This window comes from Pogonomyrmex barbatus, unplaced genomic scaffold (assembly GCF_055798465.1).
Source record: "Pogonomyrmex barbatus isolate J1 unplaced genomic scaffold, ASM5579846v1 scaffold9, whole genome shotgun sequence".
Taxonomy (NCBI): Eukaryota; Metazoa; Arthropoda; class Insecta; order Hymenoptera; family Formicidae; genus Pogonomyrmex; species Pogonomyrmex barbatus.
The window spans coordinates 5,679,603-5,695,854 of record NW_028297193.1 but is presented as its reverse complement, the minus strand read 5'-3'; the positions used below and the strand labels follow the sequence as shown (position 1 = coordinate 5,695,854).

General features: G+C 35.8%; 1 protein-coding gene and 8 non-coding genes across 9 annotated transcripts in view; 1 reads left to right on the top strand and 8 right to left on the bottom strand.

The window, feature by feature from the left end:
• Positions 1–620: 620 nt before the first annotated feature.
• On the bottom strand, positions 621–739 carry LOC112553045 (5S ribosomal RNA). Its single transcript, XR_003096929.1, has one exon. It is a non-coding gene; the product is annotated as a 5S ribosomal RNA (ribosomal RNA).
• Positions 740–1,006: 267 nt separating this feature from the next.
• LOC148934554 (5S ribosomal RNA) lies at positions 1,007–1,125 on the bottom strand. Its single transcript, XR_016141328.1, has one exon. It is a non-coding gene; the product is annotated as a 5S ribosomal RNA (ribosomal RNA).
• Positions 1,126–1,374: 249 nt separating this feature from the next.
• LOC112553043 (5S ribosomal RNA) lies at positions 1,375–1,493 on the bottom strand. The gene has a single exon (XR_003096927.2). It is a non-coding gene; the product is annotated as a 5S ribosomal RNA (ribosomal RNA).
• A 245-nt stretch (positions 1,494–1,738) lies between these two features.
• Positions 1,739–1,857, bottom strand: LOC112553044 (5S ribosomal RNA). Its single transcript, XR_003096928.1, has one exon. It is a non-coding gene; the product is annotated as a 5S ribosomal RNA (ribosomal RNA).
• A 3,162-nt stretch (positions 1,858–5,019) lies between these two features.
• Positions 5,020–5,138, bottom strand: LOC148934553 (5S ribosomal RNA). Its single transcript, XR_016141329.1, has one exon. It is a non-coding gene; the product is annotated as a 5S ribosomal RNA (ribosomal RNA).
• A 265-nt stretch (positions 5,139–5,403) lies between these two features.
• On the bottom strand, positions 5,404–5,522 carry LOC112553046 (5S ribosomal RNA). The gene has a single exon (XR_003096930.2). It is a non-coding gene; the product is annotated as a 5S ribosomal RNA (ribosomal RNA).
• A 1,488-nt stretch (positions 5,523–7,010) lies between these two features.
• Positions 7,011–7,129, bottom strand: LOC148934552 (5S ribosomal RNA). The gene has a single exon (XR_016141327.1). It is a non-coding gene; the product is annotated as a 5S ribosomal RNA (ribosomal RNA).
• Positions 7,130–7,374: 245 nt separating this feature from the next.
• On the bottom strand, positions 7,375–7,493 carry LOC112552280 (5S ribosomal RNA). Its single transcript, XR_003096536.2, has one exon. It is a non-coding gene; the product is annotated as a 5S ribosomal RNA (ribosomal RNA).
• Positions 7,494–8,372: 879 nt separating this feature from the next.
• The window catches only part of dally (division abnormally delayed protein), a 50,946-nt gene continuing 43,066 nt past the window's right edge, over positions 8,373–16,252 (top strand). The window contains exons 1-2 of the mRNA XM_089084979.1: positions 8,373–9,510; positions 13,125–13,265. Of these exons, the coding sequence (XP_088941105.1) occupies positions 9,279–9,510; positions 13,125–13,265 (373 nt within the window). The 5' untranslated portion in view covers positions 8,373–9,278. The remainder of the gene's footprint in view (positions 9,511–13,124; positions 13,266–16,252) is intronic.

Sequence of the window (16,252 nt, the reverse complement as noted above, 5' to 3'; positions counted from 1 at the left end):
TAACTTATGCTCTAGGGATGGCCATGCTATAGCGCCATGTTATTGCTGGAGCCTTGCTGAAAGCGTGCTTGGGACATTTTAATTTTTTATTATTATTGTGTCTTGGATAATGAGGGAACTTTTATATTATCCCGAATTGATCCTATTTTGTCTAAATAGAGAGAGACTTCTGAAGGAATAAATCCTGAATTTAAGATCTTTTCAAAATACAAAGGATTGGGATAAAGCAAGCAGTATATCAAACTGTTTGTTGTTATTTTACTTACTAGTCGGTAGTGTTCGCGTGTTAGATTAATAATAAAGTTATCGATTCGTGGGATATTAATTATATTTTTATATAATTTAGAGAACTGGTGCTTTCAGCATGATATGGATGTTATCGAGTATAGTTGATATACGAACTATTTAAATACTTTGACATGTAATTATTAAAATTTAAATTCTTTGGATTTATTTTATAACTGATACATAATATTCCATGCTTTTATAATGAAAATGTGTTTATTTTAAATAAGAGTCGAAATATTTATAGGCAAAATAATATTTATCAAATATAAAATATAATCAAATAATTTTTTAATAATTCAAAAGAGAAATGATTTAGTTTTTTAAAAAAAAAGTGACAACGTCACACGGTGTTCCCAAGCGGTCACCCATCCAGGTACTAACCGTGCCCAACGCTGCTTAACTTCAGTGATCGGACGAGAACTGGTGTTTTCAGCGTGGTATGGACGTTGCCAAGTAAAATTGATACACAAACTGTTCAAATACTTTGACATGTAATTATTATAATTATATATGTAATTATTTAAATTCTTTGGATTTATTTTATAACATAATATACATAATATTTCACGCTTTTATAATGAAAATTTGTTTATTTTAAATAAGAATCGAAATACTTACAGGCAAAATAATATTTATGAAATATAAATTGTAATCAAATAATTTTTTTAATAATTCAAAGGAGAAATGATTTAATTCTATAAAAAAAAAAAGAAAAAAGTGACAACGTCACACGGTGTTCCCAAGCGGTCACCCATCCAAGTACTAACCGTGCCCAACGCTGCTTAACTTCAGTGATCGGACGAGAACTGGTGCTTTCAGCGTGGTATGGACGTTGTCGAGTATAATTGATACACAAACTTTTCAAATACTTTGACATGTAATTATTAAAATTTAAATTCTTTGGATTTATTTTATAACTGATATATAATATTTCATGCTTTTATAATGAAAATTTGTTTAGTTTAAATAGGAGTCGAAATATTTATAGGCAAAATAATATTTATGAAATATAAATTGTAATCAAATAATTTTTTTAATAATTCGAAGGAGAAATGATTTAATTCTATAAAAAAAAAAAGAAAAAAGTGACAACGTCACACAGTGTTCCCAAGCGGTCACCCATCCAAGTACTAACCGTGCCCAACGCTGCTTAACTTCAGTGATCGGACGAGAACTGGTGCTTTCAGCGTGGTATGGACGTTGCCGAGTGTGGTTGATACACGAATTATTCAAATATTTTGACATGTAATTATTAAAATCTAAATTCTTTGGATTTATTTTATAACTGATACATAATATTTCACGCTTTTATAATGAAAATTTATTTATTTTAAATAAAAGTCAAAATATTTATAGGCAAAATAATATTTATGAAATATAAAATGTAATCAAATAATTTTTTAATAATTCAAAGGAGAAATAATTTAGTTTTAAAAAAAAAAGAAAAAAGTGACAACGTCACACGGTGTTCCCAAGCGGTCACCCATCCAAGTACTAACCGTGCCCAACGCTGCTTAACTTCAGTGATCGGACGAGAACTGGTGCTTTCAGCGTGGTATGGACGTTGTCGAGTATAATTGATACACAAACTGTTCAAATACTTTGACATGTAATTATTAAAATTTAAATTCTTTGGATTTATTTTATAACTGATATATAATATTTCACGCTTTTATAATGAAAATTTATTTATTTTAAATAAAAGTCGAAATATTTATAGGTGTTCCCAAGTGATCACCCATCCAAGTACTAACCCAAAGCAAGTGCCCAACGCTGCTTAACTTCAGTGATCGGACGAGAATTGGTGCTTTCAGTGTTTTTTTTTTTTAATGTTTATTAAAACCAATATACAGTAAAATAAATTTTTACATTCTAATAAACAAGAATCGCCAAAATACTTTAATAAAGACCAAACGGCTCGAAAAAGGCACTCGTAGTCATGTACAATTAGAAAATATAATTTTAAGTACGATATGATATGATATTATATACAATGAATTTGAGATAAGTGTGCCATTATAAACTAAACTGTGCTAGAAAAAAAAGGCCTAACAAAAAATCTAGCTAATATAATGAATAATTTTTTAAAAAATTTTAAATAACAATAACAATATTAAAATAAATAACATAAAAAAAAGAATTAAAGTAAACTACTAATATAAACAACAAATGAAAGAATAAATAAAATTAAAAAAAAGAAAAAAATTACATAAAATGAATAAATATATAAAAATAAGAAAAGTTTAAAAATCTAAATATGTGAGTAAAGAAAAACTAATGAAAAATTATTTCAGTTCAACTTTAACCACCAATATTTTACATTCTTTATATATGTATCGTAGAAGTCTATATCAGGATTGTAAGATTATATTTAAAAGAGACAAAATCTCTTTCACTATCTAAGTTTGGCTGGTAATACTTTTCTGTGATTTTCTTCTGGATATGATAAATTATAGGAACCATCTTTTTATCTTGAATATAACCAAACTTATCTAAATAAGGGAATGCTTCAGACGGAATAAATTCAGTTTTTAATGTTTGTTCAATATATTTTTCATCCGGAAAAGGAATAGGAAAAATTAAACTATTTTCAGTAATTCGTGAAGTCTCTGCAAAATAATTTCTTATAAGTTTCATTATAAAATTATAAATTTGTCAATCGTTATAAAATTGTCAAATCTAGGTATATCGACCAAATCGTATATTGTTTTATTACTCAGGTATTTTTTATAATTGGATTGCGGAGATCTGTACTTTCCTAAACAAGCTCGAATACATCTTCTTTCAAAAATACGAATTCTTTCCATAAGTGAAGCGCTAATATTGAACCATATTTGACAACCATAAGAAATTATTGGTCTATATAATAAGTAATTGATAACAAATAGGTTTAACTTTATTATTTAAATATTTAGAATAAAATAATTTATCATAACTCATAAACATTTTTTTGCTTTATCTAACTGAGTTTCTACACGCTTATGGTATAGAATTCTTTCATCCAAAAGCATACCTAAATATCGAACAGATATTTTATGATTTATTATTTTATCCGATACATTGTTTTCTTTTATATGAAACTTGTTGTAACGTCGACTGATTTGAGACCTAGCATGTCTTATGGAGGGTCTAAAAAGTATGGTTTCACATTTATTGGTCTTGACTTTAAGTTTCTAAGTGTGATAGAAATCGAAAATTTTATCTATAACAAGTTGTAGTTCCGACTGTACAGTTAAAGGATTTCTATTTGCATTATACACTATGAGATCATCTGCGTAGGCTATTAATGAGCAATTAGTATTATTCAAACCGAATAATCTCAGAATATCACAAGTGTAAATGTTAAATAGAATCGGAGAATTTATAGTGCCTTGTTGTAAACCATTATTTATAAGAAATTCTTTGGAAGCAATTACATTATTGTGAAAAGTGTGAAAAGATCTATCTCTTATCATGTTCCAAATAAGTTTAATCAACGGAGATGGAAATTTTTTCGTTTTCAATTTAAAAATAAGTCCCTTCTGCCATACTGTATCAAACGCTTTTTCGAGATTAACTAGACATGCTCCCAAGCAATTATCCCCATTTAATGCCCAATGAATGTCTGAGGCAAGCTTACTGATAGCATGAATTGTAGAGTGGCGCAATCGAAAACCAAATTGATTATCAGGTATAATATCATTTGTTCGACAAAAGGTATTTATGATATCATTAATTACCATTTCGTAGACTTAACCGATATTGGGCAACAAACTGATGGGCCTGTAGCTAGAGGGAGATGTTCTATCTTTTCCTTTTTTTGGTATAGCTATCACTTTGGCTTTTTTCCAATTTTGTGGAAAGTACATATTGTTTAGTATATTGTTAAAAAGAATAGTGTAATAATATATAATTTTGTCCGGAATATACTTGAATACAAAATTGGAAATTTGATCTCTATCTGATGATTTTTTATTATTAAGTTTCTTAAACTTTTTCTTAAGTATCAAAGAATTTGTAAAGAAATATGGAATTTCAATGTTATCTACGGGAAAATCAGCGGTATTTGAATCATGGAAACGACAAATACACTTATTATTGGTTTGATCATTCACGATTTCATTAATAATGGCCTTAGTATTATTTTTTATAATTTTATTTAGTTTTGGTTTTCCCAAACATCTATTTTGAATATTAGTTGATGCAAAATGTGCTCCTAAAACATTTAGTTTCTGATGAATGTCATATATTACAAAGTTACCATCGGAATCTTTTACAACATTGTTAAAATTAACGTTTACATTTATAAGAATATTTATGTTATTGCCGTTTAACTTTAAAGGAGGAACTATAATTTCGTCGTATTTTCTAAATAATCTATTAATTTCCGGAAACATATCATTAGACTTTATATGTGAAATATTGCGAATTCTACTGTCCCAATATTCGTTCATTGAATCAGTAATTTCGTCTTTTATTTTGTCCTTGGTGCTTTCAGCGTAGTATGGACGTTGCCGAGTAAAATTGATACACAAACTGTTCAAACTTTGACATGTAATTATTAAAATTTAAATTCTTTGGATTTATTTTATAACTGATACATAATATTTTACGCTTTTATAATGAAAATTTATTTATTTTAAATAAAAGTCGAAATATTTATAGCCAAAATAATATTTATGAAATATAAAATGTAATAAAATAATTTTTTAATAATTCAAAGGAGAAATAATAAAAAAAAAAAGAAAAAAGTGACAACGTCACACGGTGTTCCCAAGCGGTCACCCATCCAGGTACTAACCGTGCCCAACGCTGCTTAACTTCAGTGATCGGACGAGAACTGGTGTTTTCAGCGTGGTATGGACGTTGCCGAGTAAAATTGATACACAAACTGTTCAAATACTTTGACATGTAATTATTATAATTATATATGTAATTATTTAAATTCTTTGGATTTATTTTATAACATAATATACATAATATTTCACGCTTTTATAATGAAAATTTGTTTATTTTAAATAAGAATCGAAATACTTACAGACAAAATAATATTTATGAAATATAAATTGTAATCAAATAATTTTTTTAATAATTCAAAGGAGAAATGATTTAGTTCTATAAAAAAAAAGAAAAAAGTGACAACGTCACACGGTGTTCCCAAGCGGTCACCCATCCAAGTACTAACCGTGCCCAACGCTGCTTAACTTCAGTGATCGGACGAGAACTGGTGCTTTCAGCGTGGTATGGACGTTGTCGAGTATAATTGATACACAAACTTTTCAAATACTTTGACATGTAATTATTAAATTAAGAATTAAGTTAAATTAATAAAGTTAAGTTAATAATGAAGTTGTCAATTTGAGGAATGTTAGCGTTATTATATATCGTGGAATTATTAATTTATTTTGTATAATCCGTATACGCTATTCATACACTAGGCATACACGAAGCATTTCCTCTCAAAAATTCGTATCTTCTCGACCAGAGCTGCACTAACATTATACCATATTGGGTATAATGTTATTATAGGCGTTATTAAAACTTGACAGCATATTATTTTGACTTTTGAGTCTAGATATTTGGAGTGGAAGAGTCTTCTATGTTACATGAATGCTTTTTTTAATTGTATTATTAAATGATTTTTATAATGCAGTCTTTCATCGAGATATATATACCTAAATATTTAACTGTGTGTTTGTGTGGGCTCGATTGTACAATAGTACAATCTAATCCAATTTGGTACAATCTCTCCTTCTTTGATTTGTTTTTGATTTGAAATAATTTATAGTATTTTCTGACATTTCTGTTCGCGTATTCTAGACTAGGTCTAAACAAAATAGTTTCACATTTATTAATATTTATGTGTAGTTTCCATGTTTAGTAATAGAATTCTAATTTTCCAAATATGTCTTGTAGTGTTTTCTGAATCTTGGAAGGCCAACCGTCCGCCGAGTACACTATGAGATCGTCTGCAAAAGCTATGGCTTGTGGTTTATCGGGTTTATTTAGGTCAAAAATTTTTAATAGGTCTGCAATGTAAATATTGAATAGAACTGGGGAATTTACTGTTCCTTGTTGTAATCCGTTTTTTATTTTAAAAGTCTTACTGGCAAGAGTGTTTCTACATGCAGTAATCAGGGACCCTTGAGAAACCATTTTCCCAGATGAGTTTAGTTAAATGTTTAGGAAGGTCTTTTTTATTAATTTATAAAGTAGTCCATTGAGCCAGATCATATCAAAGGCTTTTTCGAGATCTATTAGACATGCGCCGAGACATTTTTTGCTTGAAGGCCTAGTTTATGTCTGACATAAGTTTATTAATTGCATGTATTGATGAATGTTCCTAAATCCGAATTAGCTTTCAGGAATAATGTCATTGTTATTGTAGAAGGTTACAATTTTTTCATTTATAATTGTTTCAAATATTTTACTAATATTGGGAAGTAGACTTATGGGGACGAGAATTGATGCTTTCAGCGTGGTATGGACGTGTCCGAGTACAGTTGATGACACAAACTGTTCAAATACTTTGACATGTAATTATTAAAATTTAAATTCTTTGGATTTATTTTATAACTGATACATAATATTTCACGCTTTTATAATGAAAATTTGTTTAGTTTAAATAAGAGTCGAAATATTTATAGGCAAAATAATATTTATGAAATATAAATTGTAATCAAATAATTTTTTTAATAATTCAAAGGAGAAATGATTTAGTTCTATAAAAAAAAAGAAAAAAGTGACAACGTCACACGGTGTTCCCAAGCGGTCACCCATCCAAGTACTAACCGTGCCCAACGCTGCTTAACTTCAGTGATCGGACGAGAACTGGTGCTTTCAGCGTGGTATGGACGTTGCCGAGTATAATTGATACACAAACTGTTCAAATACTTTGACATGTAATTATTAAAATTTAAATTCTTTGGATTTATTTTATAACTGATACATAATATTTCACGCTTTTATAATGAAAATTTGTTTAGTTTAAATAAGAGTCGAAATATTTATAGGCAAAATAATATTTATGAAATATAAAATGTAATCAAATAATTTTTTAATAATTCAAAGGAAAAATATAGTTTTATAAAAAAAAAAAGAAAAAAGTGACAACGTCACACGGTGTTCCCAAGCGGTCACCCATCCAAGTACTAACCGTGCCCAACGCTGCTTAACTTCAGTGATCGGACGAGAACTGGTGCTTTCAGCGTGGTATGGACGTTGCCAATACCATTGATCTGAGAAATAGAACTTGTTGCACCCATCTATCGACGGTGCCACGAACTCGCAGGTGATTGATTTTTTTGGAATTCATTACGAATAGAAAAAGCACTTTTTTTTAGAGTAATTTCGATTTAACTCTACAAAAGTCAAAATGCATACTTCTATAAAATTTTTTTTTGCATTGATGAAAAGAATCTTTTGTGTTTATAACGATCATCTGTGTCATTGAGTTCTCTCATTAAGTTCATAATTAACAACCTTAAAAATATTCTTTACATATAAATCTTTTTAAATCGATTTATAATGTTAGATTTATCGATATTTATGATATTTATTTATAATATCTATAATTCTATTTATAATATTTTTATGACAGCTATTACATTTATCTAATGAATTTCGTAATTTCAATATTAGATTTATAATATGACATTAAAAAAATATATACATTCAATTTAGTACAAATTGTTTTAAAATTATAAATATTTTATTGTTTCCTAACTGCTGTATTATATTCACAATTTCGAAAAAAAATTGAAAAATTAGCTTTGATAACTTTGTTCAAAATTAAATCAAATAATTTTTATTTTAATTGTGAAAAAAAACAAAAATATTAAAATCAATAAAATTAATAAGATTATCCAATTTTGAAACATGATTTCTGATTTTACTTCATTGAACAGCGCGCAAGAGAAAACTTTCAGCGCCATAACAGCAAATAATAATTTTGAAATAAAGATTACTTCTTTATCGATCGTGGTCAAATCTTTAATTACAAGAAAAAAAAGAAGCACGTAGTATTCCAGATTGCCCGAGGGGGTACTGCGTCGCCGACGTTCGCGCTATCTGGCGAGCTCGTACGGGTTTATAACTCACTATCGTCGAGCGTGTCGGCCAGGCGCTTCAGTCGTATCGAGTCGCTCGTGGGAGGTGGTTGGACGCGCGCTCTCCTCGCTCCCATCTCGCGTTCGCACTCGCATTCGCGGTACAGCCGCACGGCGTGTAAGTACGGTGCGTGTATGCGTCCCGCGTACGTAATATATACGCGTACAAACGCGCGCATACGTACACGCACATACGCACACACGAGTCACGCATTACGCAGATAAAGGGACATATGTGCGTTTCACCCCGTGATACGAGCCGAGTGGTCGAGCGTGCATGTGCCGGGAGCACTGCTGGATGTACGTGATCGCCTCGACGCGTCGCTGATCGGCCGTCTCTGACCTCTCCTTCTTCTTTTTTTTTTTCCTTCCTTTCCTCTTTCTCCTTCTTATTCTTCTCTCTTCTCTCCTTCCTCCTCCCTCCCTTCCTCCCTCTTGCTCGCCTTCTTCCTCGTCGTCTCTCCCTCTCCCGTTTCGCGAACGCACCAAATGTTCGCGCCGCATGCTCCGAGTGCCCGCAGCACCGCCGCTCGTTCTCGTCGCCGTCGTCGTGCCGTCTGACGGTGCGTCCGCGTCCGTTCGGCAAACGATCGTCGCGTCCCGATACGGTGGATGACTTCACCGGGAACGAATCTCTAAGAGAGGAAAACACAGGTAGAAGAGGAAGAGGAAGACACGCGCGGAGCGCTCTCGGGCGACAGAGAAAAATAAGGAGAGCGGAGAGAGAGAGAGAGAGAGAGAGAGAGAGAGAGAGAGATAGAGAGAGAGTGTGGAAAAGAGAGAGAAAGAGACAATTTTCGCGGAGCATTCTCCGGTCGCGCGCGCGGATTTCCCTCGTGGCTCTCGTCCCCGTGGGTTTCCTTCTCTCTCGCCGTTCGTTGCGTCCGGGGCCATTTTGACGAAATGAAAATAACATCACGAGCCACTGTACGCGGATTCCCCGCCCCCGCGGTCCTGCTCGCCGTCCTCGTGTGGTGCCACTGCGTATGCACGACCGCATATGCGAGATCGCACCGCTCCAAGTCCGTCGACGACGACAATGGCACCGTGCCCGTCGCCGCTTGCGACCTGGTCAGGCCGTTCTTCGACACCAAGAACATCACGCTCGTGCCGGCCGCAGCGGATTCTCCAAAGAGTAAGTAGATCTTTCAGCATAAAAATAAATCGTCCCTGCGCGATTCTTAACTATGTGTCGTAATAATATCTTTAAATCGGAGGTATTCCTTTTTTTTCAATTGAAAAAAGAAAACAGGCTGAAAGAGCGTGGGATCCGATGTTCAATGAAAAAAAGAAGGACAAGTTCTCTGCTGTCGGTGTGTATTAAGTCAGCATTCCCCCAACATTCAAATTCCATAATTTTACATCGCAATTCCCGTTTCATTTCGAAGAGTTCCCAATTGAAGGATCTCTGTTGATTAATGAAATTGGAAATAAATTAAAAAAAAAAAAAAATTTCCATTATCTATTCCCATCAAGGATCTTTAATCTCCATTTAATTCTTTTACTTTTTATCTGTTTTTAATAATTGGCAGAAAAATAAATTATAAATCGGAATTAAAATTCGTTTACATCGATAGAACTGGATGTCTGTGTTGTTTATTAATTCCGTCGAAAGAGTCATCCTTCCGAGACGCGCGCACGCGGGGAGTAACGTCAGGCAGTCAAAATCAGATGATTCCGACATTTCTGTCGGACGGACGCGCCGGGCCACGAGCGTGTCGAGAAAACAAAAAGGGAGATAAACAGAGGGTACAAACAAAGAGAGAGAGAGAGAGAGAGAGAGAGAGAGAGAACGAGAGAGAGCCGAGCGCGTTCCGACAGATATTTCAAAATTAAACTACGCGAAGAGAGCGAGTGCTCGATAATTAGTATTGTTCGGATGGGATTTCATCAGTCGTAATTCGTCGGAACAAAAGTGACCGCGCGTCTCTCGTCCGCCAAAGTAATTCATTTTCACGATGCAGAACTCGATGTTGAGTTTATTTTGCAAGCGCGAGTTCGCGCGCGCGCGCGCGCGCGCGCGCTCCAATTTTACTTGCAGAGCACCGCGCCGAGTCAAGTTGGAATATTTCTAACAGCTCTCGCTGTTGCCTCGAGTATTAGCATAGTAATTTCCGCTAATTGGATAGAAATTACCGCCGATAGTACTTGTAATATTACTGCTATTAATAGTTGCCCGGCGCTAACGCACTATCAAATTAATACTAATAACAGTCGCCGGCTATTTTAAGGGATTATCAAAATTATTTGCGTTACCCGCAATTAATATTCGATACTCGATATCATTAATATTAATATTATCACATTTCGCTATGCAGTCATAATCGATATTTCGTACTGAACGTATGCGAGTCCGGCGTGCATAAATTTGCACCGCGTTTCGCATGCAAATTGTTTTCTATTCTTCCTGTTAAACGCTCCGGTTTTCACGGATGATGATCGAAAGATTGGCAGGTGCCACTTAAATAAAGTGAATACCGCCTCGCCAATTACTAGTGAGAAAATAACTAATCTAGAAAATATCGCAGTTATCCATCTAGAAAGTCTGTTCGAGTATCGCGAACTCTCGAAGAAAACTTCTGATGGAGCTCCTAGAGAAGAAAATTTTCCGGTTTATTCCTCGAAATTTGATTCGTCGAATCTCATATTTGCTGAAAGATCGTAAAGCACGAAGTTTCGTACGTCGATGTGCCTTCTTTTCCTCGAAGATGCGAAATTCGGAATTTATTTCAAAAGCCTCTTGTGAAATCGAGATTACGCAAATATTCGCGTAATTGAATTCCGGGTGTTTCGAATAAATCTGCGAACCCGCAAAATTTTTTTCGAGGGGTACATGATCGGAGGGCTGTCGAAGGAGGGAAAAATTTGGCGGAACGAAAGTTCGCGACGTATCTCGATCTCCCGACGTAAAGTCGTTCGCCTCGCTCGGCGTATCGCCTCGTGTCGGAGACGCGGCTATTTTTTTCCAGCGATTTTTCACCCTTCCCTACCTTCCTTCCTCGCTGATCTTATAATTTACGATGTTTCCCAGAACTTTGGAATATAATCCTATCGGCTAACACGACTCCGCCGAAACGAGCGTTGCATAACACGTGTCCGCTTCCATTTTTCCATCAATCTCGCGAGTTACTCGTTTACGAGACGGCGGCGACCTATTTTCAACGATCTAAAAGTAAGAAAAATGTTATTACCACAAGTCCGATTAGCGACGTTAACATTTTACTTTCCGTCGAGGAAATTAATGTGCCTTCATAAGTAATTACACGTGTAGATTAATGTCACACAGACGTCGTACGTCCTCCTCCGTTTCTCGGTCTCTTTATTTTTTAATTAATCTCGCATTAACCCGGTTTCGAGGGTCCCCCTCTTATCCCCGCGGTTTTTACATATCCCTACGAAATATAATACGAATACGACTATAAATATAACAAATATAATATTTAACAACCCAGTTATCTCTGATCGGTACGCTCGCGGTACAATTTTTCCACGCGTTTTTTCGTTATCCGTCCTATTTACATTCGGCTCCGCTCTTTTATTTTTACACGCGCGTTTAATTGCCGATTTCTATATTCATTCGCATTTTTATTTCGCGCTGCGCTCGTATATTTTTAAATTCGGTGCAGCGTTCGGTCGCGCGAAACCGGTTCGCTCGCAGCCAAGGAGGAATGCACGTCACCGCGGGATTTCGATCGTTCGGCGACCACGCGTATTTTCTCTCGGATCCCGGTCAAAATTATCGCGCGTTATATTATTATCGCCGAATATACGTGAATATTTAATGTAGCGCCCTAAATGCACGGTAGTTCGTATTTATTATGCAAATGCGCGGGGCCGCGCGAAACAAAGGCGAATCCTCTGTGTTTGGATTTTTTCGCGAATTTCACGCGAGTTTCCCGTTTCCCGCAAGTTAAAAATTTCAATGACAATCCCCCCGGTGATAATTCTTCGCGAGTTCATAATTACCCTGGCTTAATGACGAAGGAATAAATTCGAGGCTGGCGTACGGACTCTTCGGAGTCCCTCGCTCCTTGTCTATCTTTCGAAAATATACGGGGGAGATCTAGAATCTTCCCCCGATACATTGTTGTTTTATCGGCGTTGATTATATCGGAACGCTGGAGATGGAGCGCCGTTTGACGAAGAGATGCGTTCATTTGAACGCGTCGACGTCCTTTCGCAAAATGGAGAGTGGCCGATACATCGGACATCCGTATGAAATGTATGAACGTGAAATTACGCGTGGAAGATGAAAACCTCGATTAATACGATAAAATGAAATTCCCGCGTGTACGTGTGAGTGCGCGCGCGCGCGCGCGCGCGCGCGCGCGTGTGTGTGTGTGTGTGTGTGTGTGTGTGATAAAACAATTCGATATATAATAGAATTTCCATTTCGTCGGATTACAGGAGAATTCCCGGCATCGGATCAAATTTCATCTACATCGGTCTTTTTCAATCGGCCGTGATTTTCGCAAATAGGTCAGATTACCAGCTACGAACTCTTATATCACGAGGAGGGGGCGGGGGGGGGGGAGGGCGAGAGGCTTACGCAGTTTATGCAATTTAACGCGCAACTCCGGACTCTCTTCCTCCCCCCCCTCTCCCTCCCCTCCTCCCTGGCCTTCTCCCCCTCGTGGCCCAATTCGATTTAACTTCGGCCGAACGAAAAGGGGGAGCGCTCCTACGGCCGGGCTTTAAATGGGTGACGTCGCGCGCGATAATTAACGTGAAATATTTTCTCTTTTCCAGCGACGTGCGGTGGCAAGTGCTGCGGCAAAGAGATGGAGGAGCGTCTGAAGCAACAAGCCCGGGCGGACTTCCACAATCTGATCCGTCATCACAGTAGAACTCTGCAGGGCCTCCTCGCCACCACCGCCGACGCTCTCCGAGGTAGGATATTCCACTTCAGAACTGGATATATTCTAACCCGCCGTTGCCGGGTGAATATTTTAGACGGATATTATCCCGGGACGTGCCCCCGGTTATTGTTGGAAACGCTCGATACGGAATTACGCCTTGAATTAGCTCCGAAAAAGGAGCATGCAGGACCCGGTCGGATTGCTAAATTATTCTGAAAAAAAAAAAGAATGCGCGGAAAGAGAACATTGCCGTGTTAATGATGCATCTTCTCTGTACATTTGCATTAGGTAAATATGTTATCGTTGAAAACGCTCGATATCGAATTAGATCTTAAATTAGTTTCAAAAAAGTGCATCGGTTATCGGACCACTAAATTGTTCTGAAAAAAAAAAAAACGCGCGGAAACGGAACATTACCAAGTTAATAATATTGAATGCATTTTCTCTGTACATTTGTATTAAAGTAAATGATGTATACGCTTTGTTGTTGTATTGCAAACGGTCGATATGAAATTGCATTTTAAATTAGTTCCAAAAAATGTGTTAGTTACTAAATCGTTCTGAAAAAAATGCGCGGAAAGAGAATATTGCTACGTTGATGTTATGGAATGCATCTTTTACATATTTGTATTAAAATAAACATATTATTGTTGGAAATGTCCGATATGAAATTACATTTTAAATTAGTTCCAAAAAAGAATGTGTTAGTTACTAGGTTACTAAATTTCTGAAAAATATGGACAGAAGGGAGAGCATTACTATGTCAATGGTACTAAATACATCTTCTGTACATTTCTATTTTAAAGATTATTATATAATATATTTACATGTTGTAAAACATTCTGGAGCAGAGTAATTAACGATTTATTCTTCGTTTCCGATGTTTTGTCATTAAAATAACAGGGTTTTCAGCGTGCTTCGTTCGCCCTTTGGTGTGTTTGATTTATGGAGATTCCCGAACGGTGTATCGGCAAAATTTCGACAAAAGGGAGAAAGGAACGCTTCTCTCCCTTTCTCTCTCTCTCTCTCTCTCTCTCTCTCTCTCTCTCTCTGAAAAGATGCTTTTATCGCGTTCATCGTATCCGCAATTCTTGCACACTGAAAGGTTCGATAATTATCGTGAGCGATTTCGAGCATCAGCTCTCTCTCTCTCTCTCTCTCTCTCTCAGACTCTCAAACTCTCAAACTCTCCGCAGGACTCTCTCGAAGGTGAAGAATCAGAGTCGATCTCTGCATGCCGCCTTATACGGGGGGACAAGAAAACGAACCACTATATCCCTCCTCTTCGATCCTTGCCTCCCATTCTCCCTCCCCGCCGATTCATCTCCTTAATTCCTTACATCGGTCTCGCGTAAGATCGGCCGCGCAAACATGTCACTCCTCATCTCGAGTCGCAAGTCAGAATTTGCATACGAGAAATTAACGCGCGATGTCAATCGTGATTCATCTTCATCGTCGTCCAAGCGCCTTTATTGCTTTAAATTATACCGCGCGTCATTTTACTTGTAATCGTTTGTAATTGCCCGAGATGAGGGATCGTTACTCTTATTTCGATCGAGAACGGGACGATGATCTCACCCTTCTGTCTCTCTCTCTCTCTCTCTCTCTCTCTCTCTCTCTCTCTCTCTCTCTCTCTCTCTCTCTCCTCTTCGACTTGCCGCGAATTTCTTTCGGGAGCCCGCACGAGCGTTTTCAACGTTCGGGCGCGACTCGGCCGCGCGCGGGCTCTTTAGTCATCGCGATTACGTGGTCAGTCCGGTATTTATACCGGCACGCTAACCGGTACTCGCGCGAAAACGGCAGAAAACGGCGGAAAACGAGGTGAGGCAGAGGATGATGATAGGCGGCGGAGCGCGCGCGGAAACGCGAGGCGGAGGCGATGTGTACGCGAGGCGCGTGTCGTTGTCTCGGTAACACGGCGTCTAGAATTCAAGCGCAGCCTCCGCTCTCTGCTATTTTCGATACCGCGAAAAACGTACTTCCTCTCTTTCTCTCCCCACCGCCGAGTGTGTTTGTACCTTCGCGGACGACGAGCGAAGCCGCAAATTGCGGCCGGTGTTTTTCGCAGCTTCGTCGCAGCCCTCCGAGTCCTTCTCGAGTTTGGATTCCTGAACCCCCTCTCTCGAGTCCAGGTCCATCGAAATCGCAATCCGTTTGTCCGGGCATAGAAAAAAAAAATTAATTCAAGACAAATATTCTTATACGTGAGCAAGAAGATTATAATTTTCATACGAAGGTCTTCAGTTGAAAACAAAAGTAATATTTTACATCAATGCAAATTTAATCAAATTGCTTACTATGAGAGTATTTTTCTTGATTTAAGATTAATTTCTTTTTTGCGTATATTCTTATATATAAGCAAGAATATTATAATTTTCTTATAGAAATATTAATCTTAATTTGATTGAATTTGTATCGATGCAATTATGAATATTATCATATATAAGCAAAAGTATTATAATCTTCATGTAGAAGATTTTTAGTCTTCAATTGAGCAAAAGTAATACTTGCATCAATACAAAGTTAATAAAATCAACTAAAATTTTTAAAAATATTATGGAAATATCTATATTTGCATCAATATAAATTCAATTAAATCAAGACTAACATTTTTCTAAAAAAATTATAATATTCTTGCTTATATATGAGAATATACAGAAAAAGAACTAGTTTTAAATCAAGACAAATATTCAATATAAGATATTATTTTTGTAAAATCATTAAAAGATATTACGTTTGTTCAACTCAAAACTAAAATATTTTTAAGATTATAATATTCTGGTTTATATATAAGAATATATAAAGAAAAGAAATTGATCTTAAATCAAGATAAATATTCAAGACAAATATTTCTCATATGTAAGAATATTATAAATTTTTTACAAATTTTAGTCTTGATTTGATTAAATTTGCATAATCAAGAATATTACAATCTTCTTAAAAATTTTAATCTTGATTTGATTGAATTTGTATTGAATTTGCAGGTATTATTTTTTTTATTCAACTCAAAACTAAAAT